We start from the raw sequence: 25,048 nt of genomic DNA, 5'->3' as shown, positions 1-25,048 counted from the left end.
GGCCTCAGAGAGCTCTGATTTTCAGTCATCCAATCTGTCTGGGATCACATGAAAAGACAGAACGATTTGCACAAACGACATCTACAAAAGATCTGTGGTTGATTCTCCAAGATGTTTGGAACATCCTCCCTGCAGAGTTCCTTCAAAAACTTTGTAAGTGACAAATACCTGAAGAATTGATGAAGGCAAATGGCAGTCACCACCAATACTGATTTGATTTAGATTTATCTCATATATTAAATAATACTTTTCATTTACTTGTGCTATGTAGGGAAGGAATTATCCGTCATTATGTTGTATGTGAAACGCCTTCAAACCAGTATTACTTGGCAGAAAAACATCTCTATTCTTCAATTCCAGAACTAATCACCTACCATCAGCATAACGCCGCCGGTAAGATAATTTAACATTTCTGGCAAAGGTACTTCAGCACATTCTTCACGTTGCCTATTTGGGACATTAAAGGAACCTGACAGCTAATTCATGCTGCCCAAACTACGGGCCTCATGTATCCGATAGTGGCTGCATGATTTCAGCCATGTATGTTTGATTCTGAAATGATGCAGCATTTCAGAGAAAAACATAGTATAAAAGCCACCAGGAACCAAGCTGCACAGGAGACTAGTCAGACAAGAGGATCCCTGGCGGTTTCTCCCTGCCTGCTGCCAATGACTGACATGTGTTTTTTTATGCACCCATGAGGGGTGATACCGGCTGCTAAGGGGCAACAGTACTAGGAAGCATAATGTAAAGCACTTTGGGTTTCCATAAAGTTGTGAGGGGAACAATTTCATAGTCTTTTTAAAAACTGGTTTGTGGAGACATTGGGAAATGTTATCTTATCAGTATGGTTCTGCATAGAGAGCTCACTGGATGATTTTGGAGCACTGGCTTCCAGAGAGAATGCCACAGTCTGTGATTAGAAAATGTTTGACCTCTACAGATCATAAATAATGCAGTTATGTGGACATTTAGAGATAAAATATGTATTATTTATGACTAAAAAAGACTGAAGATTTCTCCAACTCTTCCTTGGAGATGCAAGGGACAGTTAAAAATTTGTTTAGGTACAAAATAAACAGCTGAATTATTCATTGATGGATTAATTAAATGGAAGTGATGTCACTTGTAGGGGCAGCGATGGTCTCTGCTTTTTCTGGATGCCGGGTAATCTTTTTATAACGGGCACTGACAGTGCGCTCTCTTGCTGACTTGTTTCTTGTCATCAGAGCAGGTGAGTGAGCGCACTGTCACTGTGCATATTGCATCGTGGCAATACTGAGCATACATGTATCTGTCGGCATTGATAACTGACATATGCTCAGTACAGCAGGGATTAGCCTAGCCATTGAAATGAAGCATCATCAGTGACCGTTGCCTCTGTCCCCAGATGACGACTCATTTTACTATCTATTACAAGACATTCAAAGGTCTCACTGGGTGAGATAGATCCTCTAAGCCAAAGGTCCCAGTGGGCACCTGGATCACAGGTGTTGGTGCAGCAGGCTGGCGGGTAGATGGACTGGGAACCGCAGGTAGACAGGTGAAGTGCAGGAAAATGCGGGCAAGCGGAGAACGTCAGGAAACTGCAGGCAGGCAGGTGGAGTGCAGGAAATCGCAGGCAGGTGGAGAACATCAGAAAACTGTAGGCAGGCAGGTGGAGTTCAGAAAACAGAAGACAGATGGAGGTCGTCAGGAAACTGCAGGCAAGCAAGTTGGAGACAGCCAGTAATCCATATGTAGGTAGAAGATAAGATTCTGGAGTAAAGGTACCGTCACATTAAACGACGCTGCAGCGGTAGCGACAACGATGTCGATCGCTGCAGCGTCGCTGTTTGATCGCTGGAGAGCTGTCACACAGACCGCTCTCCAGCGACCAACGATGCCGAGGTCCCCGGGTAACCAGGGTAAACATCGGGTTACTAAGCGCAGGGCCGCGCTTAGTAACCCGATGTTTACCCTGGTTACCAGCGTAAAAGTAAAAAAAACAAACAGCACATGCTCACCTGCGCGTCCCCCAGCTTCTGCTTCCTGACACTGACTGAGCTCCGGCCCTAACAGCACAGCGGTGACGTCACCGCGGTGCTTTCACTTTCACTTTAGGGCCGGGCTCAGTCAGAGCAGGAAGCAGACGCGCAGGTGAGTATGTACTGTTTGTTTTTTTTACTTTTACGCTGGTAACCAGGGTAAACATCGGGTTACTAAGCGCGGCCCTGCGCTTAGTAACCCGATGTTTACCCTGGTTACCAGTGTAAAACATCGCTGGTATCGTTGCTTTTGGTGTCAAACACAACGATACACGGCGATCGGACGACCAAATAAAGTTCTGGACTTTATTCAGCGACCAGCGACATCACAGCAGGATCCTGATCGCTGCTGCGTGTCAAACTAAACGATATCGCTAGCGAGGACGCTGCAACGTCACGGATCGCTAGCGATATCGTTTAGTGTGACGGTACCTTAAGGGGAAAGTCAACAACCAAGGGAGCCACCCACAGCCAGGAAGATGTCCTGAAAACCACAGGCAGACACAGAGAAGAGGTCCAGAAGACCCGGTGACAGGTAGCCAATGGAACTCCGGAGTCACTAGAAGCTACAGACGAGTATTCTTTAGATACTTGGGAATAGATATCACAAGATCACAAAAGAATTTAATTTATTTAACTAATCCCATTATTGCTATTGATATGTTCAGGTCTAGCGTCACCCTCACCACCCGACACACCCAGGCAAGTGCTGGGGCCCTGTACAAATTGGTGGCCCACTCACCACTAGCAGGTGCATGACTAACGCGGTCGCTGCTGCAACCGCAAGGGCCTGGTGGGTGAGAGGCCCACCGATGCCAATAAATACTTCAGCTGGATGTGTGACCTCAGACACACATTTAGCTGTAGTGTATTTGCAGCACCCATACCCCTCAGGTCTGTGGGAGGCAATTACACACTGTTGGCCAATGAGAGGCCAGCAGCTGACGTTGGCATGTACGTGACCGGGAGCGCATGACAGTGACATCATGTGCTCCTGTTGCTTGCACGCTAAATTCAGCTGCCAGCTACGGAAGAGGATGCTGCATGGTGAGGGAGCGTGACTTTTTTTTTTTAATCAGTGAGTACACAGTGGCCATACTACTACATCAAAAACTATGGGCTGTGCATTATATTACATGTATAACTATGGCTGTGCATTATACTACATGGATGACTATGGGCTGTGTTTTATACTAAATTGATGACTATGGGGTATGCATTATATATGGAGGCGCAATATATTACTGTATATAGCGGAATATGGGCTGTGTAGTATACTATATGAAGGACTATGGGCTGTGCATTGTACTACATGGATGACTATGGGTAGTGCATTCTACTATATGTAAGACTATGGAATGCATTATACTACATGGATGACTATGTGTTGTGCATTATACTACATGGATGACTATGTGTTGTGCATTATACTACATGGATGACTGTGGGTAGTGCATTTTACTATATGTAGGACTATGGAATGCATTATACTACATGGATGACTATGTGCTGTGCATTATACTACATGGAGAACTATGGGCTGTGCATTATACTACATGGAGGACTATGCGTTGTGCATTATACTACATGGATGACTATGGGTAGTGCATTCTACTATATGTAGGACTATGGAATGCATTATACTACATGGATGACTATGTGTTGTGCATTATACTACATGGATGACTGTGTTGTGCATTATACTACATGGATGACTATGTGCTGTGCATTATACTACATGGAGGACTATGGGCTGTGCATTATACTATGTGGAGTACTATGGACTGTGCATTGTACTATATGGAGGACTATGGGCTGTGCATTGTACTATATGGAGGACTATGGGCTTTGCATTATACTATATGGAGGACTATGGGCTGTGCATTATGCTATGTGGAGGACTATGGACTGTGCATTGTACTATATGGAGGACTATGGGCTGTGCATTATGCTATGTGGAGGACTGTGGACTGTGCATTGTACTATATGGAAGACTATGGGCTGTGCATTATGCTATGTGGAGGACTATGGACTGTGCATTGTACTACATGGAGGACTATGGGCTGTGCATTATGCTATGTGGAGGACTATGGACTGTGCATTGTACTATATGGAGGACTATGGGCTGTGCATTGTACTATATGGAGGACTATGGGCTTTGCATTATAATATATGGAGGACTATGGGCTGTGCATTGTACTATATGGAGGACTATGGGCTTTGCATTATAATATATGGAGGACTATGGGCTGTGCATTATGCTACATGGATGAGTATGGGCTGTGCATTATACTTATATGGGGGACTCTGAACTGTGCATCATATTGTATAGAGGACTATGGGCTGTGCATCATACTATATTAATGACTATGGGCTGTGCATCATACTGTATGTATGATATTGTAGAATTTACAATAGATATCACTCATGTAATGAAGAAGTGAAATCTTTAGCATTATACTATACCTAAATTTGTCTGCCATATCTGTGCATCATAAATCGTGGTATGTGGTAAAGGTGCCAACTGAGACTCTTTCACCCCGGGCCCACGAAAACCTGGATCCATCCCTGGACATGTAGAAAGTTATGCTTTAGGTCCGCAAATCATACAGTTTAATAAATCTGTATTCATTTTCTTGTACAGGATTGATCTCAAGACTTAAATATCCAGTGTGTTCTGTGAGAAATTCACCATCCATTGCTGGTCTTGGCTATGGTAAGAAGCAATATTTGGGAGCAGTAAAATGACAGGAACCTGAGCTCAATTCACACTTGGTGCATTCAGACATCGGATTGTTTTGCGTGCGAGAAAAACAGACTGATTATTTTGATCAGAGTTTAGTCCGAGTGTCATCAGTTTTTCTCGTAACTAAAGAATACAAATTCTCCACCTTCTGAGAGCGGTCTGATTTTTTTCACAAACCCATAGACTTGTATTGCCGATTTTGAACCTATGCGCTCTGTCCACGAAACATCAAAGACATGTGACCTGTCCCCATAGACAGGTGCTATGTCTGGAGACCATGGATAGCTCTCCTACATGGAAAATCGACTTCAGAATGAGGAAAAAAATTGTATTTTTTTACCTGTATTTGTCAAGCAATACAAGGACTGAATACAAAAAAGTCTATATAAAGGGTAGCTGGCCAACAGCACACGGATAAACGGATGCACGTCCTAGTTCCACTGGACCCCCATGGAAGATGTACATACCAGATAAGAAATGAAGGACAGCATCCAGTCCAGGTGAAAGTGTTCACAAAACGATTCCTTTATTTGCCAAATTTGGCAAATAAAGGAATCGTTTTGTGAGCTTTCACCTGAACTGGATGCTGTCCTTCATTTCTTATCTGAATACAAAAAAGTGTCATGAATAGAGATGGGCGAACACCTGGATGTTCGGGTCCGGCGGGTTAGTCTGAACAGTTACAAAAAGTTCAGTTTCGGGTACCAACACAGTACCTGAACCTGGACCCCATTCACTTGAATGGTGGGCCCAAACATCCAGTGTTTGCTGTGCTGTCATGTGCATGACAGAGCAGCAAACACCGCTTCTGATTGGTGGTGAAACCATCCCCACCGGTCAGAGAGCCGCAGGTCCCACAGTATCAAAAGACAGCGTGAGCGCTCAGCTGGGATCGGAGGTATAAAGTTTACCTCCGGTCACTGGTGTCAGCTGATGGGACAACTGCTCCCATCATTGGGAGTATTCATCACCTGCTCCTGCACTGTAAATAAATAATTTAAAAAAAAAAAAACTACATGGGTTCCCCTGTATTTTTGTTAACCAGCCAGGCCAGGCAAAACTCACAGCCAGGGGCTGCAACCCTCAGCTGTCAGCTTCAGCAAGGCTAGTTATCAAAAAGAGAGGGGTCCCCATGATGTATTTTTTAATTATTCACATAAATAATTTTTAAAAATGGCGTGGGGTCCCCCCCCATTTTTGACAACCAGCCTTGCTAAAGCAGACAGCAGGGGGCTGGTATTCTCAGGCTGATAAGGGGCCATGGATATTGCCCCCCGCCAATCTAAAAATAGCAGCCTGCAGCTGCTCAGAAAATGCACATCTATTTGATGCGCCAATTCTGGCACTTTGCCCGACTCTTCCCATTTGCCCTGTAGCAGTATCAAGTGGGGTGATAGTTGGGGCGGTTGATGTCACCTTTGTATTGTCCGGTGACATCAAGCCCTGAGGTTAGTAATGGAGAGTCATCAATAAGACGCCCCATTACTAACCCCATAGTCACACTGTATGAAAACACAAACACCAAGAATAAAGTCCTTTAATTGAAAAAATTACACACACTCCTTCAATATTCTCAATTAAACCATACTTACGACCTCGCCTAATTCCTACGAAGCCCTCGTTCTCCTGTAATAAACCAAAAGTAAAAACAAAAAGATTTCTCAGCTGTCAGTCGTTCTGTCCCATGCCGTAATCCATCTCTGGGGAAAACAGTTTTCAACCTGGTTGGTGCCAAAATGCGACCATCCAGGCTGAGAACCACTGGTGACTGAACTGCTGCGAGCGCAGCCTCAGAGACTGGCAGTTATGTCATCGAGGTTACCTACGGTCACTGAGGCTCTGTTCCCAGCCGGGCTGAACTGCCGTGACCTCGGTGACATCCTCGCTAGTAGTCACCAAGGTCACAGCAGTTCAGCCCGGCTGGGAACGGAGCCTCAGTGACCAGAGGTAACCTCAATGACATAACCGTCAGTCACTGAGACTGCGGAAATAAATAACACGGCACTCTGGAATAATACTGCTGGTGGTGCTCAAGTTGGGTGTCCAACTCATACAATTAGGCAACAAAATTACTTGACACTCAATATTTGAAAAATATTAATCAATTTTTTTCAAATACTGAGTGCCAAGTAATTTTTTTGCCAAGTCACTGAGACTCCCTCTATTCTTGATAACTAGCCTTGCTGAAGCTGACAGCTGAGAGTCGCAGCCCCCAGCTGTGAGTTTTGCCTGGCTGGTTAACAAAAATACAGGGGAACCCACACAGGATTTATTTTTTAATTATTTATTTACAGGTCAGGAGCAGCTGATGAATACTCCCATCCACTGCAGCAGATGTCGGATGATGGGGGCAGTTGTCCCATCAGCTGACACCAGTGACCGGAGGTAAACTTTATACCTCCGATGACAGCTGAGTGCTCACACTGTCATTTGTCAGCAAGGGAACCGTGGCTCTTTGACCAGCGGGGATGGTGTTTGCCGCGATGTCATGCACATGACAGAGCGACAAACACGCGGTGTTCAGGTAAGTGAACCCGAACAGTAACCCGGACTTCCTGATGAAGTCCGTGTTCGGTGTCCGTGCCTGAACAGTAGGTGTTCGGTACGGACACCAAACTTTACTGTTCGGGTTTGCCCATCTCTAGTCATTATTCCTCTTCTGTGTTTAGAGTCCATTCCTAGTTTTCTCAAATGCAGTGAAAATCTAAAATGAACACAAAATGATTAAATATCAAAGCATCTCAAGGTTATCTGATACTCTATTTCTGCACAGATTATGTAAATTAGGTGATTTGCATTTTTTCATTGCATTATTCAGTGTGCTTTTTTACATGCAGTTTTGGGTTAGAAAACCTTATTGATAGTCATGTGCAGATTACATGTGCGTTTTTTACATGCGGATTTTCCACATCAAATGCAAGTCTATGGGGAAAATCTGTATATATTACTGACAGTACCCGAAAGAGAAACTGACATGTTCTGGATTTGAAACATGGACTGGGGGTCAGTTTATGCTACCTAAAAAATAGCCCAGTGGGCAGGAGATTTCTATAAATCCCACTCTGCTGGAATTGTAAGGCTACACTTTCATGATGAGTTTTTGGTACATTTTTTGACACCGCGTATTTTCTCTGCTTCTAACAGTTCCAGTAAAGTGGATGGGATTTATAGAAATCTTCTGCCCATTGATATATTTTTTTACGCAGAGTAAACTGACCTGTGGTGCGTGTTTCAAATCTGCAAAGTCAATTTCTCTTCAAGTATAATGTGCAGATTTTTCCCATAAACTTGCATTAGATGTGGAAAATCAGCAGGTAAAAAAACACACGTTTTTCTAGTGCGTTTTCATAGTGGAAATGCTTCAAAAACACAAGTAATTCGCACACGACTATATCAATCAAGATTTGTCAAAGCCAAATATTAAGAAGTATAAAAAACAAAGGAGCTTTGTTTAAAACATAACAACCAACAAGAGAAAAAAATGCACTAAAAAAATGGAATGAAAAAAATCATATAAAATAATTTACTTAATAGTTGAAGAAATGGTGCCGAAAATCTGCAACTTCAAAAGCGAGTGTGCTCATTACTCGAGTTTTCTGAGCAGGCTCGGGTGTTCCCCGAGTATCTGGGGCGTGCTCGTAGATTATGTCTGTGTGCCCGCAGCTGCATGATTTGCGGCTGTTAGACAACCTGAACACATGCAGGGGTTGCCTGTTTGTTAGGGAATCCCCACATGTATTCAGGTTGTCTTACAGCCACAAATCATGCAGCTGCAGGGACTCAAACATAATCTACGAGCACGCCCAAGATATTCAGAGACCACCCTCAAGTAACGAGCACACTGGCTAATCACTAGTTCCTACAGATTACAAGCGATTATTGATATTTCACATCTCTTGGTTAAAAAGCATCCAAAAAGGTGAACTGATAATGATGCCCAACCAGTAACAAAGCTTTACACCAGTATACTAAATAGTCAGACATAATAAAATATATCTATGATGCTTTACAGTGTTCTTTTTATTTCATCCCAAGGCTCTTGGGAGATTGATCTCAAAGATCTGACTTTCTTAAAAGAATTGGGGAACGGACAGTTTGGGGTTGTAAAGTACGGCAAATGGAGGGGACAATTTGAAGTTGCCATCAAAATGGTAAAAGAGGGCTCCATGTCAGAGGATGAGTTCATTGACGAAGCAAAGTGCATGATGTAAGTGATGTGTTTTACTTTACAACTTGGTTCTTTTGTGAAGAATTGTTGTCAGTTTTAAGAGGGGCGATATAATTAAGAGTGTAGCATTGTTATGCGTTGCTTATATAGCGCCATCATATACCGCTACACTTTACAGACATTATCATCGCTGTCCCCATTGGGGCTAACTATCTAGATGCCCTATCAGTATGTCTTTTGATTGTGGGAGGAAACCGAAGAACCCGGATGAAACCCACGCAGATCATGGGGAGAACATACAAATGCCTTGCAGATGTTGTGCTTGGTGGGATTTGAACCCAGGACCCCAGGGCTGCAAAGCAACAGTGCTAGCCACTGTGTCACTATGAGAAGTATTAACCACTGAGCCACCGTGCACTCAAAAAATTGGAAAACTTTAATCTGAACTATACCAATTAGTGTACTAAACTTGAGCTTTAAAAATAAAAAAAGAACCCTTGTCTACAAGCCGTATTAGGGCAAATGCACCGATCAGGGGGTCCTTTGCTGGGGACTCCTGTGTATGAGCTCTAAGGCCGGCGTCACACTCAGCGTATGAAAATACGGTCCGCTTTTTATGACCGTAATACGCAGAAATGTTCCCAAAATAGTGATCCGTATGTCATCCGTAGGCAGGGTGTGGCAGCGTATTTTGCGCATGTCATCCTCCGTATGTAATCCGTATGGCATCCGTACTGCGAGATTTTCTCGCAAGCTTGCAAAACCGACATCTAATGGATCTATGGGCTCAAATGTTCGTTAAAACATATATACAGTCTATTTATATATGTCTATCAGTGAGATATATATATATATATATATATATATATATATATATATATATATATATATTTCAGCGTGAGATATCAGAGAAGCCGGTAATTCAATTGCTGGCTTTTCCTCTCTCCTTCACAAACCCGACATGATATGAGACATGGTTTACATACAGTTAACCATCTCATATCCCTTTTTATTTTTGCATATTCCACACTACTAATGTTAGTAGTGTGTATGTGCAAAATTTGGGCGCTCTAGCTTGTAAAATAAAGGGTTAAATCGTGGAAAAAATTGGCGTGGGCTCCCGCGCCTCGTTCTGTAAAAAAGGAAAAATAAAAAAACAACAATATCCCATACCTTCCGTCGTTCAGTCACATCCCAAGATGTAAATCCATCTGAAGGGGTTAAATCATTTTACACCCAGGAGCTCTGCTAATGCAGCTGTGCTCCTGTCTGTAAAATCTCCATTCATTCCCCAGATTTTACAGACAGGAGCACAGCTGCATTAGCAGAGCTCCTGGGTGTAAAATGATTTAACCCCTTCAGATGGATTTACATCTTGGGATGTGACTGAACGACGGAAGGTATGGGATATTGTTGTTTTTTTATTTTTCCTTTTTTACAGAACGAGGCAACATCGTGGGACGTGACTGAACGACGGAAGGTATAGGATATTGTTGTTTTTTTATTTTTCCTTTTTTACAGAACGAGGGTCTTCAGGTGGATTAAGAGTATAATAAAATATTAAAACACCCTGTGTCTTTATTTCATTAAAATACTTTTTAATAATGTGGGTGTGTTTTATTAATCATTTCCTACTATTGGATTAATAATGGATAGGTGTCATAATTGACGCCTCTCCATTATTAACCTGGCTTAATGTCACCTTACAATAGCAAGGTGACATTAATCCTTCATTACCCCATATCCCACCGCTACACGGGAGTGGGAAGAGAGTGGCCAAGTGCCAGAATAGGCGCATCTTCCAGATGTGCCTTTACTGGGGTGGCTGGGGGCAGATGTTTGTAGCCAGGGGGGACAATAACCATGGACCCTCTCTAGGCTATTAATATCTGCCCTCAGTCACTGGCTCTACCACTCTGGTGGAGAAAATTGCGCGGGAGCCCACGCCAATTTTTTCCACCATTTAACCCTTTATTTTACAAGCTAGAGCGCCCAAATTTTGCACATACACACTACTAACATTAGTAGTGTGGAATATGCAAAAAAAAAGGGATGAGATGGTTAACTGTATGTAAACCATGTCTCATATCATGTCGGGTTTGTGAAGGAGAGAGGAAAAGCCAGCAATTGAATTACCGGCTTTTATATAGAACACCGCTGCATATTTCTCGCAAGTCACACTGCTGGTCCGTGTGTAATCCGTATTTTTCTCGCCCCCATAGACTTTCATTGGCGATTTTTTTTTTTTTGCGCAATACGGTGACAAACACAGCATGCTGCGATTTTCTACGGCCGTACAATACCGTATATTACGGATTCGTAATATACGGCTGATAGGAGCAGCCCCATAGAGATTCATTGGGCCGTGTGTAATGCGTATTTTACAGACGTATTTTCTGCGCTCATACGTCCGTAAAACTCGCTAGTGTGACGCCGGCCTAATGGGATCCATACGAATGAGCAGCTTCTGGTTTGGTGAGCAAATTGATTCACAGTATACTGATCAAGCAACCAAGTCAATAGACCCAATTCGAGTCCTGCAAACCGACACCGTCACTGATCTCCCATCCAGTGGCCACAATCTACTGACTTGACAGCTGGACCAAGGTTCTGTGAATGGATTATCTCATCTCCAGTAGGTAATGTCTTCTCCAGAAATCCCAGCTGATCAGTAAGGGAAAGAGGAGCCAGATCTATGATGATCACCCCTTCATATCACTGATTACAGCACTTTGTAATAGAAAGTAGAGCTTTTTATATATGAGTCATTTTATACTAAGTCACATACGGACTGATCTCTGGTGCTCATTGCTGGCAACTCAGGAGTGAAGAGACACCCAAAGCTAATTTATTGACTTTTGGACAACTATATTGACCTGCTTTGATTGACCATGCCATTCTAAGACTGCCTATATATCAGGGCCCGAGACATCAGACTCTACAGAGTGGATCTTTGGCCTAAATCAATGTCAGTGAGCATCTGCGGTACCTATAAAGCTTCACTCATACGTCCGTGAAACATGGTCGATGTACAGACCACGGTGCTCTCCTGATCCAAACTTGACAACTTCAACAACATATTTCAGGCTGTTGAGTTTGGGTCGTGAGACCGGTGACTGGTCCATACATCATGGTCCTTACTCATGGATGGCTGAGTGGAGCCGTGGCATGAGACGGTGAAAGCAAATGCGGCCTCTAACGATGGATACTGCCATAACCTGTGATCAGTATCTCACTGATAACGAGACTCTGTGTCTCAATATTGGGGTGGAACCGCCATGTTTTCTAGAGCTGGAACATTTGGTTATGACTCTTACATGGTCATGTAAAGTATGAACGTGATTACTAGATGTAATATTATCCAAAGGTTGTGTGTTTGCCTTATAGGAAACTATCACATGAAAACTTGGTTCAGTTATATGGAGTCTGCACGAAACAACGTCCAATTTTTATAATTACGGAGTATCTTTCTCATGGCTGCCTGCTGTCGTACCTGAAAGAGACTCGATTACGTGTAGGAGCAGGAGACCTCCTGTCCATGTGCAGTGACGTATGCGCAGCAATGAATTATTTAGAGTCCAAACAGTTTCTCCACCGTGATCTGGTAAAACAAAAAATCACATTAAATCTTAAAAGGAGTATGTATGGCCGAATAAATGGCTGAGATGGGAAGATCTATCTCTATGCAGTTGCAGAAACAACCAACGGGCTGAACTACACTATGCACGTCTCCTATAAAAGTGAATTGTGAGTTCGGGAAAAAGTTTGTGAACACAGAGTTTTTTGACAAAATTTTGGGATAGAAACTGAGAAGAAAGTCTCCAGATCCTTCTCTAAAACTCAAAACTTCTCAAAAACTTAGAGGCTCTGCTCAGTTTCTGTTCCAAAAACTCAGCAAAAAGACTCCATAACCTAAGGACATGTGCACACAACATTTTTAAGATGCTGGAGCCCCACCAAGGTTTTCCTAGGCATCGCCACTGCAGGAAAAGCTGGCTGTCTTTTTCATGAAGCTGCTTCATCGGTAGTTTTGCCATCATTTTGTGGTGGTTTCATTTTTCTGTAATTTTACTATAATTTGCAAGTGTAAGGGGTATGGTAAAATATGTTTATGCCTTTGCTTTTCTCTCTCGTCCCAGTGCCATATGTTTTCATTGTTTGTGTATAGGTTAACATATGATGGTATTGCAACATGGTTTAGTGTATTACCACCTCTTAAATAATGGTACTGCTACATGAATATGTGTATTACTGTATATAGATATAATGTTAAATTGTCTTTCTTTTCCTTTAATCTGCTAAATGTATATATTGCTATTTGGTGTGCCTGTTATATAGGGACAACGTAGTACTGAAGTTTGTCCACTAGATGGAAGTACCTTAGGAGAGTGTACATATTGCTAGTTATTGTATGAGGGGTAAGCTGCAGCTAGAGAAGGAACATTTCCTGATTCAGTTCAGATTCAGAAGGGCCTGGGTGCCCAGATAGTCCACATGGGCTTAAGTGCCCAGGACATTAGCAGCTACCATGCAACGTTGTTTGATTAAGAGGAGAGAGCCCAGCCATTCACAGCATCAGGTCAGTACAGCAGTGGGAAAGGAGGAAAGAAGATAGTACGCGGGCACAGGTAGCCCTAGAATGTGGCAGCTTATAGCTTGAGCATATGTCCCCAGTACCGGGGCGAAACAGTGGCTGGGTCAGATTCCAGAAGCAGTGAGCTTGGAGCAGGACAGCGCTGGGACATCACAAAGCACAATACTGAAAGGCAGGTCGCTCGCCAGGTGGCAACTAGCTTCAGAGGTGGAAACTCTCTTGTCTGGGGCGAAACAGATTAAGGAAGGCCTAACCATAGCAGAGATGAATTGGGAGGACACTGAGGAACCGTGCAGCACGGTCCGACCCTGGTATGTGTTATGTGACAGGAAGGAAGGTACAGGGAAACAAGAGGAAATGTGTAATGCTGATCCTGTTGTAACTGCTGTGAACAATCTGGATGTGCTGCATAAAGGAAATAGTAAAGTTGTTTATTTGAAAGTTGAACAGGACTGTGTCTCAATCTTTATAACACCTAATCAACATAAAACTTAGCACTCAACTTAGGATGCTGGAACAGAAGAATTTATTTTGCAGTATACTCAAAACGTTTCGGTTCAACATGAACCTTCTTCAGTTACTACAAAATTTAAAAAGTGCAAATAAATACAAAAAAACAAAATAACCAAAGTATGTACAAAAAGGAGAAACAATCAAATACAATGTAATTATACATGATACTCAGCGGAAGTGAATCTGGCAGAGAATATAAGCCAAAATCCGAGCACAATCAAATATAGGTGTAAGGAAGAGGGGAAGTGCAGGACAAACGTTAGATACGTGTCCATGTGACTCCCTCAGTAGTCCTTTGTTTAACCCTCTGGTTACCCCGTTACTTTCCACAGCCCCAGCATAGAATTTGTGTGGCCCACTGACTTCCGGCCCCATTCATCACATGTATTCCGTATACGGTATTTGACCGATTGTTTCTCCTTTTTGTACATACTTTGGTTATTTTGTTTTTTTGTATTTATTTGCACTTTTTACATTTTGTAGTAACTGAAGAAGGTTCATGTTGAACCGAAACGTTTTGAGTATACTGCAAAATAAATTCTTCTGTTCCAGCATCCTAACTTAGTTGAGAGCTAAGTTTTATGTTGATTAAGTATATGGCGTGGGAGCCTAACTATAGCACCACTTCGTAGCTGTGCTCACGGTGTTGTTTCACAATCTTTATAACACCGACTGATGGGAACCCACAGCCTAGCAGAGGTGAACCTGACGGTGCAGAGAATGGGGCCACAGGTACACAAAGTAAGGGACAATGTTTTCATGTATTGGAAGACCAGGGCACTGATGTACCAGAATGTACAGCCATGACTACGGCCCTGATCCAGCCCCTTACACAAGCAGCTTCGAAGCAGAGGTCGCCTAAAAAATGAACATGCTACGTTTAACCGCTTCATAGTTTCCCAAAACGTAACTCGGTTAAAAGGAGTAACGAAAGTTGGAACATGTGCACAGCAATGTCGTTTTTACATTGTTGTGCATTATGTCCATTTTTGCGGCACGTTTACAGGTGGGCTCTCAACTAAATCTACCTGAAAAAAAGAATTTGTGTGCATGTAACCTAAGGCTATTTTTGTATCTGGTGAACCAGCACAGTGATGCATAAAGACAGGTTATTCCCATCTTAGCCATGAATGGTTGAAATTGGAATACACTTTTAATTAAAAAAATTATGACATTACACAAAAGAAAATTATAAAACCGCCAATGACCTCATTTCTGATTTTGTTACAGGCTGCCAGGAACTGTTTAGTTGCTGAAAACGGCACAGTAAAAGTTTCAGATTTTGGCCTCTCAAGGTACAGCAAATCACATATTGCAGGTTTTTTAGTGTTTTAACATTTGGCGTATGTGAACAGAACATATGTACAGCAAGTCATTTTAAAATTGCTGTGAATGCGTTCATTCTTTTTGGCATCTTTTTTAGGGCTGTTTCAGGCTGGTTGCAGGCAGAATCTGCCTGAAAAAGATTTAATGTGCACATACCCTAAAGGGAATCTATTAGTGATCAGCGAGTGTGCTTGTTACTCGGGGTTTTCGAGCATGCTAGGGTGTTCTCCTAGTATCTTGGGTGTGGTCGTAGATTATGTTTGTTTCCCCCCGCAGCTGCATGATTTGCGGCTGCTAGACAGCCTGAATACATGTGGGTATTCCCTAACAAACAGGCAATCCGTGCATGTGTTCAGGTTGTCTAACAGCTGCAAATCATGCAGCTGCGTGGACACAAACATAATCTACGAGCACGCCCAAGATACTCGGAGAACACCCGAGCCTGCTCAGAAAACTCGAGTAACAAGCACACTCGCTCATCACTAGAATCTATCCTTTTTGGATCCTTATTAGTGATGAGTGAGTGTGCTCGTTACTCGAGATTTCCAAGCATGCTCGGGTGTTCTCTGAGTATCTTGGGTGTGGTCATAGATTATGTTTGTTTCCCCCAGCAGCTGCATGATTTGCGGCTGCTAGACAGCCTGAATACATGTGGGGATTCCCTAACAAACACGCAATCCCTGCATGTGTTCAGGCTTTCTAGCAGCTACAAATCATACAGCGGCGGTGACTAAAACATAATCTACGAGCACGCCGAAGATACTCGGAGACCACCCGAGCATGCTCGGAAAACTCAAGTAACGAGCACGCTCGCTCATCACTAATCCTTATAGTTTTTTATGTTGAATCAGTTTTTATGACGTTTTAAATAATAAGCAAATAACATTAAACACGCAGGACCATCAAATTATGAATATGCGATAGAGTAACATCGTACATTACTTCTCAATACATGGATCATCCAAATGTGATATTAAAGGTCACGTGAGCGAAAGCCAAAAAAAAAGTGGGGAGGGAGAGTGGCTGGTTGAAAAAAAAAAAGAGATGAAAAGAAAGGGGTGGAGAGAAGGGGAGAAACCACTAAGAAAAATATGGTATGGAAGCTGTCCGAAACCCTAAATTCTTCCCATTGGTGCCATATCTGCCAGAATTTCCTGAAATCATCTGGCTTTTTAGCTGAAAGGTTTTCCATCGCATAAAGAAATAACATTTCCTGCTTCCATTCCAACACTGAAGTAGTGGTGGAGGTCCACCAATGGCGTGGAATAACTGTCAGCTGTAAGGCAGGAGGAACGGAAAAAAGAGCAACTTTGGGACTTTTAGCCACTGTCTGACCACTTAGAGAGGTACTGATCTGGAAAATTTTACCCCTCAAAGGATGAATATTGGGGCAACTCCACCAGATGTGGGACATAGTCCCTATGTCGCTTCCAGAGTGCCAGCAAATCTCAGATACGTTAGGAAAGATCTTGTGTAATTTTGATGACCATAGATACCACCTAGAAAGTGTCTTGAACATTTTCTCCTGCGCTCTGCACGCAAAAAACATCTTATGAGAGAACAGGAAAGCCTTTGATGAGATTTCCATGTTCCATCTCCCATTCCATGACGTAGCTTAATACACCACTATTACCCTCCTTGTTTAGGATATTGTGAATCAGAAAGATTGCCTGAGGGGGAGGACTCCAAAAGTAACAAGCTGAAATCTCATGCTGTCCTGTCTGTATAATCTCTTTTGCTTTCCCCGCCCAGGAGCTGTGGTACCATGTTCCTGTACGGTCAGACATGACCATTACGCAGTACACAGCAGGGGCACGTTTATAAGATTATCTCAGCACAGGAACATTTTATTTAAACACATCCAATTATAAAAGTTATTATTATTCAAAGATCTATTGATTAAAATGTAATTTTGTTCATGGGACAGCCCCTTTAAGGAGTGACTTCAATTGAGTATATTCGAGCCATGACAGTTTAACTAATGGAGAACAAGCCTTTAGGTCCCTGAAAGAGGAAAGAGGAGCACTTGATAACACATGAAAGAACTGCGTATCCTCTGAAGCCTTCCATATCAGGAATTTATTTCTCAGAGAACCAATTGGCAAATCTGGGTTACCAAATAACGGAGTAAGGGAACTACAGGGTCTAGATGGTATTGACCTCTTAATAAATGCATCCCTCATCTTGGAGAATGAACTAGGAAGTTCAGAATCATTTCTTTTGTATTGTCTATGATTTGGGATGATCCAGGGGAGAAGTTTTAAGGGGGTACCAGTATGAAGCGCCCGCCAGGGCCGTGGGGTACTCGGACCAGGTCGGACAGTTCTTAAGGGGAATGTGTCATGGCAGCAGTGACCCCGTCTGTGGTCCTGGGCGTCCAATAAAAGTGAAATAAAGGGGAATAAAGTTTATGGGATAAATGTTCGTGACTCTACCTATGGTACTCGGCAAATAGGAGATGTTAGCCGATGCTGCTTAAAGAGACCACTAGGGCTGATGGTGATGCAGCAGAGTTGGTACAGCTCTCCACAGGTAGAGCTTTAGTCTCAGGGCACTTTAGGTTGTAAAAGATGGAGATGCTGATGATGGATGTAGTGCAGGGTGGATGGCACAGTAAATAAGTGTGAGGACACAGTGGGGTGCAGTTTCCAATACTTTACTCACAGTTCTTAGTTGCCCCAGCCAGGGTGTTGTGTCCTCCGAGTAGGTGGCCCAGCCAGCTCTCAAGCAAATTGAGTGCACTTTCCAGAACCCCCTTTCTATTTTCCTTTCCTGGCCGTCTCTCTGTGCTGGCACTCGCCTCTCCTGCCCTGCGCCTGCCACACAGTGTCCCAAGCCAGCAGCCATGGATCTTGTCGGGCAGCGAGCTCTAAGTCCCCCTGGATCCTATACGGCTGTCTTTTCAGCGAATGTGTGCAAATGTGGCTGTGCTTCTTGCAACAGCCACAGCTTCCGGTTATCTAGCTGAGTCCTTAGTTTCTCCACTAGAATGGGGCCGGTCCCCTGACTGCGACCTGGTCCCTCCACCTGACAATGGTCAGCATGAATGCGAGCCCCACGGGTGGACTCCTCACTACCCGTGCCTCTAGGACCCCTTCCTTCTCTTCCTTCTGTAGTTTCATATTCCTTCATTTCCCTCTCTTTGGGAACTCCTTTCTGTCTGTCTTGATCCTACTGCTTCCTCACTCTCTCACGTCTGCTCTCCTCTCCTCCCCCCTGAAGACTCTCTGTCTCCACCCACAACCTCTACCTTTTCACCCCCCTCCAGCTTGGGATGAGGCCATCCTCCCTAAGGGTACGCCCAGGTGCCCTGACTGAAGTGTCTAGTGTTGGATGCTGGTGTAGGATTCTGTGCCTCTTTAACTGAGAGCGGAATACCACTGGCTGAGGTGCAGTATCTCTGTGCTGACTGGACCCTTAGGGGCGCCACAAATACTCAAATTAAACAATAGTTGTTCAATAGAAACCCATTGTTTGGTTTGTCTATGGAAATGCCAGTCTAGAGCTGTAAAAAGAAGTGAAACAGAATGGTAGGACTTAAAGTCAGAAAGTCCAGCTCGCCATACATGTTTAGGAGGAATCGGAGATTTCCATGCTGTCCTAGCTTTTGTAGGTCTGCATATAAATTTAATTATTGCTGAATGGAGCTTACTAAAGAAAATTATTGAAGGGTGAATAAGAATGGTTTTGAATATACTGTATAAAGATATCTTGGCAAAACATCCATTTTTAAGGCATTAATTCTCCCAAACCAAGACAGTTGTGATTTGTCATATTTAGTTAAACCTTTAAGGGTGCGGTCCAAAGAAGAAGAATAGTTTAATTGATATAGGATCTGACTATTCATAGGGATTTGGTCTCCCAAATACAACATGGAACTAGATTGCCATTCAAGGAACGATCTGAGAAATCTGGACTTTAAAGGGAACCTGTCACACCCAAAATCTAAGATGAGCTAAGCCCACCAGCATCAGGGGCTTATCTACAGCATTCTGGAATGCTGTAGATAAGCCCACGATGTATCCTGAAAGATGAGAAAAAGAGATTATACTCACCCAGGGGCGGTCCCGGTACGATGGGCATCGCGGTCCGGTCTGGGGCCTCCCATCTTCTTACAATGACGTCTTCTTTTTGTATTCCTGTTGAGGGCAGAGCAAAGTACTGCAGTGTGGGCCTCTCTGACCTTTCCTGGTGCCTGCGTACGGCAGTACTTTGCTCCGCCCTAAACAGGGCAGACAAAGTACACCTGCGCCGGAGCCGCAACGTGAATACAGGAAGAGGACGTCATCGTAAGAAGATGGGAGGCCCCAGACCGAACCGTGACGCCCATCGGACCGGACAGCAGCGGGACCGCCCCTGGGTGAGTATAATCTAACTTCTTTTTCTCATCTTTCAGGATACATCGGGGGCTTATCTACAGCATTACAGAATGCTGTAGATAAGCCCCTGATGCCGGTGGGCTTAGCTCACCTTCGATTTTGGGGGTGACAGGTTCCCTTTAAGTGCTTGTGGCAAGGAGATATTTAGCGCCTCCGATTTATTATAATTGACTTCGAAATTTGTCAATTGGCTGCAACAATCAAATTGTTATATGATTGAGGGAAAGGAGATATATGATTGGGATATATAAAGCAGGAGATCGTCAGTGTAGTGGGCCGTTTTATAAGTTGTCCGCCATACTGAAAGGCCTTTGATATCAGGGTTCTTTATGATGGCTACTGCCAAATGCTCCATAATGAGAAGGTATAGGAGAGGGGAAATAGGGCACCCCTGTAGTGTTCCATTACGTATAGGTATGGGACTGGATAGGTACCCATTGACTCATACTTTTGCAGTAAGCAAGATATATAGGGACAGGATCTGAGAGAGAAAACAAGGGTCTAATACTATTTGTCTAAGGACAGCCGACATGAACCCCCAGTCAACCCAGCCAAAGGCCTTCCCTGTGTCGATTGATAGAAGACACATGGGAACAGACAAAGACTTGGTCTTGGTTGTCAGTAGCAAATAGTGTTGAGCGATACCGTCTGATACTTGAAAGTATCGGTATCGGAAAGTATCGGCCGATACCGGCAAAGTATCGGATCTAATCCGATACCGATACCCGATACCAATACAAGTCAATGGGACTCAAGTATCGGACGGTATCCTTGATGGTTCCCAGGGTCTGAAGGAGAGGAAACTCTCCTTCAGGCCCTGGGAACCATATTAATGTGTAAAATAAAGAATTAAAATAAAAAATATTGCTATACTCACCTCTCCGACGCAGCCTGGACCTTACCGAGGGAACCGGCAGCGTTCTTTGCTTAAAAAGCGCGCTTTTACTTCCTTCCGTGACATCACGGCTTGTGATTGGTCACGTGCCGCCCATGTGGCCGCGACGCGACCAATCACAGCAAGCCGTGACGTAATTTTCAGGTCCTCAATGCCTAATTCTAGGCATTCAGGAATTTAAAATTACGTTCCGGCTTGTGATTGGTCGCGTCGCGGTCACATGGGCGACGCGACCAATCACAAGCCGTGACGTCACGGGAGGCAGGAGACGCGTGCATTTTTAAAATTACGTCACGGCTTGTGATTGGTTGCGTGCCGCCCATGTGACCGCGACGCGACCAATCACAGCAAGCCGTGACGTAATTTCAGGTCCTCAATGCAGAAATAGGCATCAGGACCTGAAATTACGTCACGGCTTGCTGTGATTGGTCGCGTCGCGGTCACATGGGCGGCACGCAACCAATCACAAGCCGTGACGTAATTTTAAAAATGCGCGCGTCTCCTGCCTCCCGTGACGTCACGGCTTGTGATTGGTCGCGTCGCCCATGTGACCGCGACGCGACCAATCACAAGCTGGAACGTAATTTTAAATTCCTGAATGCCTAGAATTAGGCATTGAGGACCTGAAAATTACGTCACGGCTTGCTGTGATTGGTCGCGTCGCGGCCACATGGGCGGCACGCGACCAATCACAAGCCGTGTTGTCACGGAAGGAAGTAAAAGCACGCATTTTAAGCAAAGAACGCTGCCGGTTCCCTCGGTGAGGTCCAGGCTGCGTCGGAGAGGTGAGTATAGCAATATTTTTTATTTTAATTCTTTCTTTTACACATTAATGTTGTTTCGATACCGATACCCGATACCACAAAAGTATCGGATCTCGGTATTGGAATTCCGATACCCGCAAGTATCGGCCGATACCCGATACTTGCGGTATCGGAATGCTCAACACTAGTAGCAAAGTTTTAATAGTATTATCCTAGTGCCCCTGAACTAATCAACCTGGTAAGCATATATCAGACCCAGGAGGAGAGGAGCCAATCGATTTTCTAGGGTATTGGAATACAATTTAATGTCTATATTGACCAGCGAGATAGGTCTGTAGCTAGAAGGTAAAGGGGCATCTTTCCCTGATTTAGGTAATACACTCAGGTGGGCTTCTAATGATTGAAGTACAAAAGCAGCATTATCAGCTAAAGAATTGAAAACCCCAGAAAGGAAGGGGATAAGCAACTCCCAGAATGTTTTATAAAAAGCTGGAGTGAACCCTTCAGGTCCAGGACTTTTACCATTCGGAGACTGAGTAATTACAGAACCAACTTCTGCAGCGCTAATATCAGTCTCTATAGATTCTATAGATTATGCGTTCAATACTGGCAAAGCAGTCTCCCTCACATATGTTTCTCTACAGTCTGATAGGGACTGGGGGTTCATGTTAGCGAACTGGACCTTAATGTCATAGAATTGGGCATAGTATGTCCTCCATGTTCAGGCTCGGACTGGCACACAGGGTAACAGGGGAATCTCCAGTGGGCCCCTGTGCAGATCTGGGCCTCCAACCTCACTATATGGGCAGTGCTTGGCATAATTCACTTGATTCACGCTGTACAGAAAAAAGCAGCATCTCATTCATTAACCCAACTACCCAGTTTATTATTAATTAGAGATAGAAGTAAATTTGTGATGAGGGTAGTGTAATATTTGTAGGCAGGTGAAAAGTGGACTCCCCAAAGTCAATGTTACTGGTAGGCCCTTGGCACCTCAGTCCGACACTGTTCACACTCCAGGCCAGAAGGGGGAGCTCTGATCCAGCTTGTGGGTGGCTCCCCTATGTATATTCTGCCCGACTAATCCACCTGTCCCCCCGCTATTCTCCGGCCTCTCCCCTCTGTCAATCCCTTCACTGGCTCCCCATTGCCCAGAGACTCCAGTACAAAACCCTAACCATGACGTACAAAGCCATCCACAACCTGTCTCCTCCTTACATCTGCGACCTCATCTCCCGGTACTTTCCTACACGCAACCTCCGATCGTCACTAGATCTCCTTCTCTACTCCCCTCTTATCTCCTCTTCCCACAATCGCATACAAGATTTCTCTCGCGTATCACCCCTACTCTGGAACCCTCTACCACAACACATCAGACTCTCGCCCACCATCGAAACCTTCAAAAAGAATCTGAAGACCCACCTCTTCCGACAAGCCTACAACCTGCAGTAACCACCGATCGACCAAACCGCTGCATGACCAGCTCTACCCTCACCTACTGTATTCTCACCCATCCCTTGTAGATTGTGAGCCTTCGCGGGCAGGGTCCTCTCTCCTACTGTACCAGTTATGACTTGTATTGTTCAAGATTATTGTACTTGTTGTTACGTATACCCCTCCTCACTTGTAAAGCGCCATGGAATAAATGGCGCTATAACAATAAATAATAATAATAATAATAATAATAATATTCTGGTCTGGAGGGAAAGTTAGTCAGTTCCTGTCAGAGAGACAGAGGAGAAGGAAGCAGAGGGGCTGTGGGGCCTCGAGAAGTGATGCAGCTCCTGGAAAGAAAGAGAGAAAGGAAAGAAGAACAGGTTGTAGAGAGTGTGAAGTAGAAATGAAGCACAGGCGAAGTGAAGACCTAGGGGGGTTAGCTGCGACTGAGCTGCAGCCCTACTGAGCTCATGAAAACGGTAGCGGGAAGACCAAGGTTGTGCAGTATTCTACATCTCACAGCAGAAACCAGCAGAACAGCAGATTGCAAGTTACCTGTCCACCATACACCTGAAGACACAGTAATGCATAGAGCCCGGGTCATGATAGACATCCTGTAAAAAGGCTTGAGTTACCTGTTGTACAGGTATTGTCCTACCTAAAGGGGGACAGAGAGAAAAAGTGAGGACCTTGTGTGAGACCTAAGGCAGCAAGGGACTACACCACCACAGCGCTAGTTGGAAGCCTTCGAACCCCACCTGGTCAGGTTGATTCCAGATTTGCTTCCAAGCCGGCCGGACCACACCTGCACCCGTGATCTGGTACCCTGGACTGTGGCTGCCTGAACCTTGAGTAAAAAGGTAAAGAGACTGCAACCCTGTGTCCTTCGTTTCTTTCTACATCACCTACCACCTGTCCCCACTACACCGGGAGCCCTGGGGACCCAGCTTCACCTGTGGGAAGTCATACAATCATTGCTGCCATAACATCACCCCAGAGGACCCCTTTAAGCAGCGTCGGTCATCACTGACCGAGAATCACAGGTGGCATCACGGACAAACTCTATTCACAAAATCCCTTGAAGACATTCCCCTTTACTTGGGCACCCAGGACCACGGACTGCATCGCCGCCGAAGTGACACATCCCCTTTAAGTACCGGACCCTGTACCGAGTAGTACCCCATGGCCCTGGAGGGCGTTCCACATACTTCTTATCATTTCAGTCAGAGTTCTATTTTTCCTTTCTGCTACTCACTGTTCTGTCTTCATACACGTTGATACGGTGTGTGATCCAACATACAGCATAAACCACTTCTGTCTTCCAAATTAAGCAGACTGTTCTCTGTAGTCTAACTTGTTTATTGGTAACAGGTATTGAAATGCGGTAAAACTATAAGAATACAAATGATTCGGGTAAGTATTGGGCAAATAACAGCACAACTGATACTTATAACTAGCAGGGAAAGCATACAGGATGATGCAACTTCTACATGCAACTACATACAGTAACTGACAGATAATAGATTTCCCAGGTACTAGTTGCTATACAGTAATCACATTCTATAGAACACTATATTGCAGGAACAGGGATAGCAATCTTACCGGATAAACTAACCAGGGTGGCAAGTAAGTGAAGTAGTTCCAACACAGCAGATTAACACGAGTGTACAGGAAAATACACAGAGAGAGAAATGGGGAATTCCCCTATCCCATGATGCTTTGGTGCAACCCAGAATGCAACAAATGCAACACTCTAATGATCACTAAGAAAAACACAGGTAGTAAATTTATCCACCACTGGGTGGTGCTATAACACAGCAAAAACAAACTATAGCAGTGAAACTTTAATGCTTGGACGAACCCCTGTCCTTCATTAGGAAGGGCAGAACACTCCCCGCTTGGCATCAACCGATGCCACCTACAGGTTCCTTTGGCGAAAACAGCAAGACAAGTTCCGCCACCGGTCTGAGGAATAGTTTACTTTCCCCGGACTTGCCTACTTTGACCTCGACCTTACGGACCTTCCCATCTTTGCTTGGGAATACCTTAGTGATGAGGCCTAGTGGCCACTCATTACGGTGAGATTGGCTGTCTTTCATGAGAACGACATCACCGGTTTTGATGTTTGGTCTGTCGGTCTGCCACTTCTTCCTTGGTTGTAAGGTGGAGAGGTACTGCTTCCTCCATCTGTCCCAAAAG

General features: G+C 44.2%; 1 protein-coding gene across 1 annotated transcript in view; it reads left to right on the top strand.

Annotated features, from left to right (window-relative positions):
- BTK (Bruton tyrosine kinase) overlaps window positions 1-25,048 on the top strand; it is a 336,320-nt gene that overhangs the window by 291,414 nt on the left and 19,858 nt on the right. Inside the window, exons 12-16 of the mRNA XM_077283385.1 lie at window positions 272-393; window positions 4,672-4,743; window positions 8,809-8,980; window positions 12,329-12,545; window positions 15,279-15,343. Coding sequence (XP_077139500.1) covers window positions 272-393; window positions 4,672-4,743; window positions 8,809-8,980; window positions 12,329-12,545; window positions 15,279-15,343 — 648 coding nt within the window. The remainder of the gene's footprint in view (window positions 1-271; window positions 394-4,671; window positions 4,744-8,808; window positions 8,981-12,328; window positions 12,546-15,278; window positions 15,344-25,048) is intronic.

Source organism: Ranitomeya variabilis, chromosome 2 (assembly GCF_051348905.1).
Source record: "Ranitomeya variabilis isolate aRanVar5 chromosome 2, aRanVar5.hap1, whole genome shotgun sequence".
NCBI classification, from domain to species: Eukaryota; Metazoa; Chordata; class Amphibia; order Anura; family Dendrobatidae; genus Ranitomeya; species Ranitomeya variabilis.
This window is presented reverse-complemented; position numbering and strand designations above follow the sequence as displayed.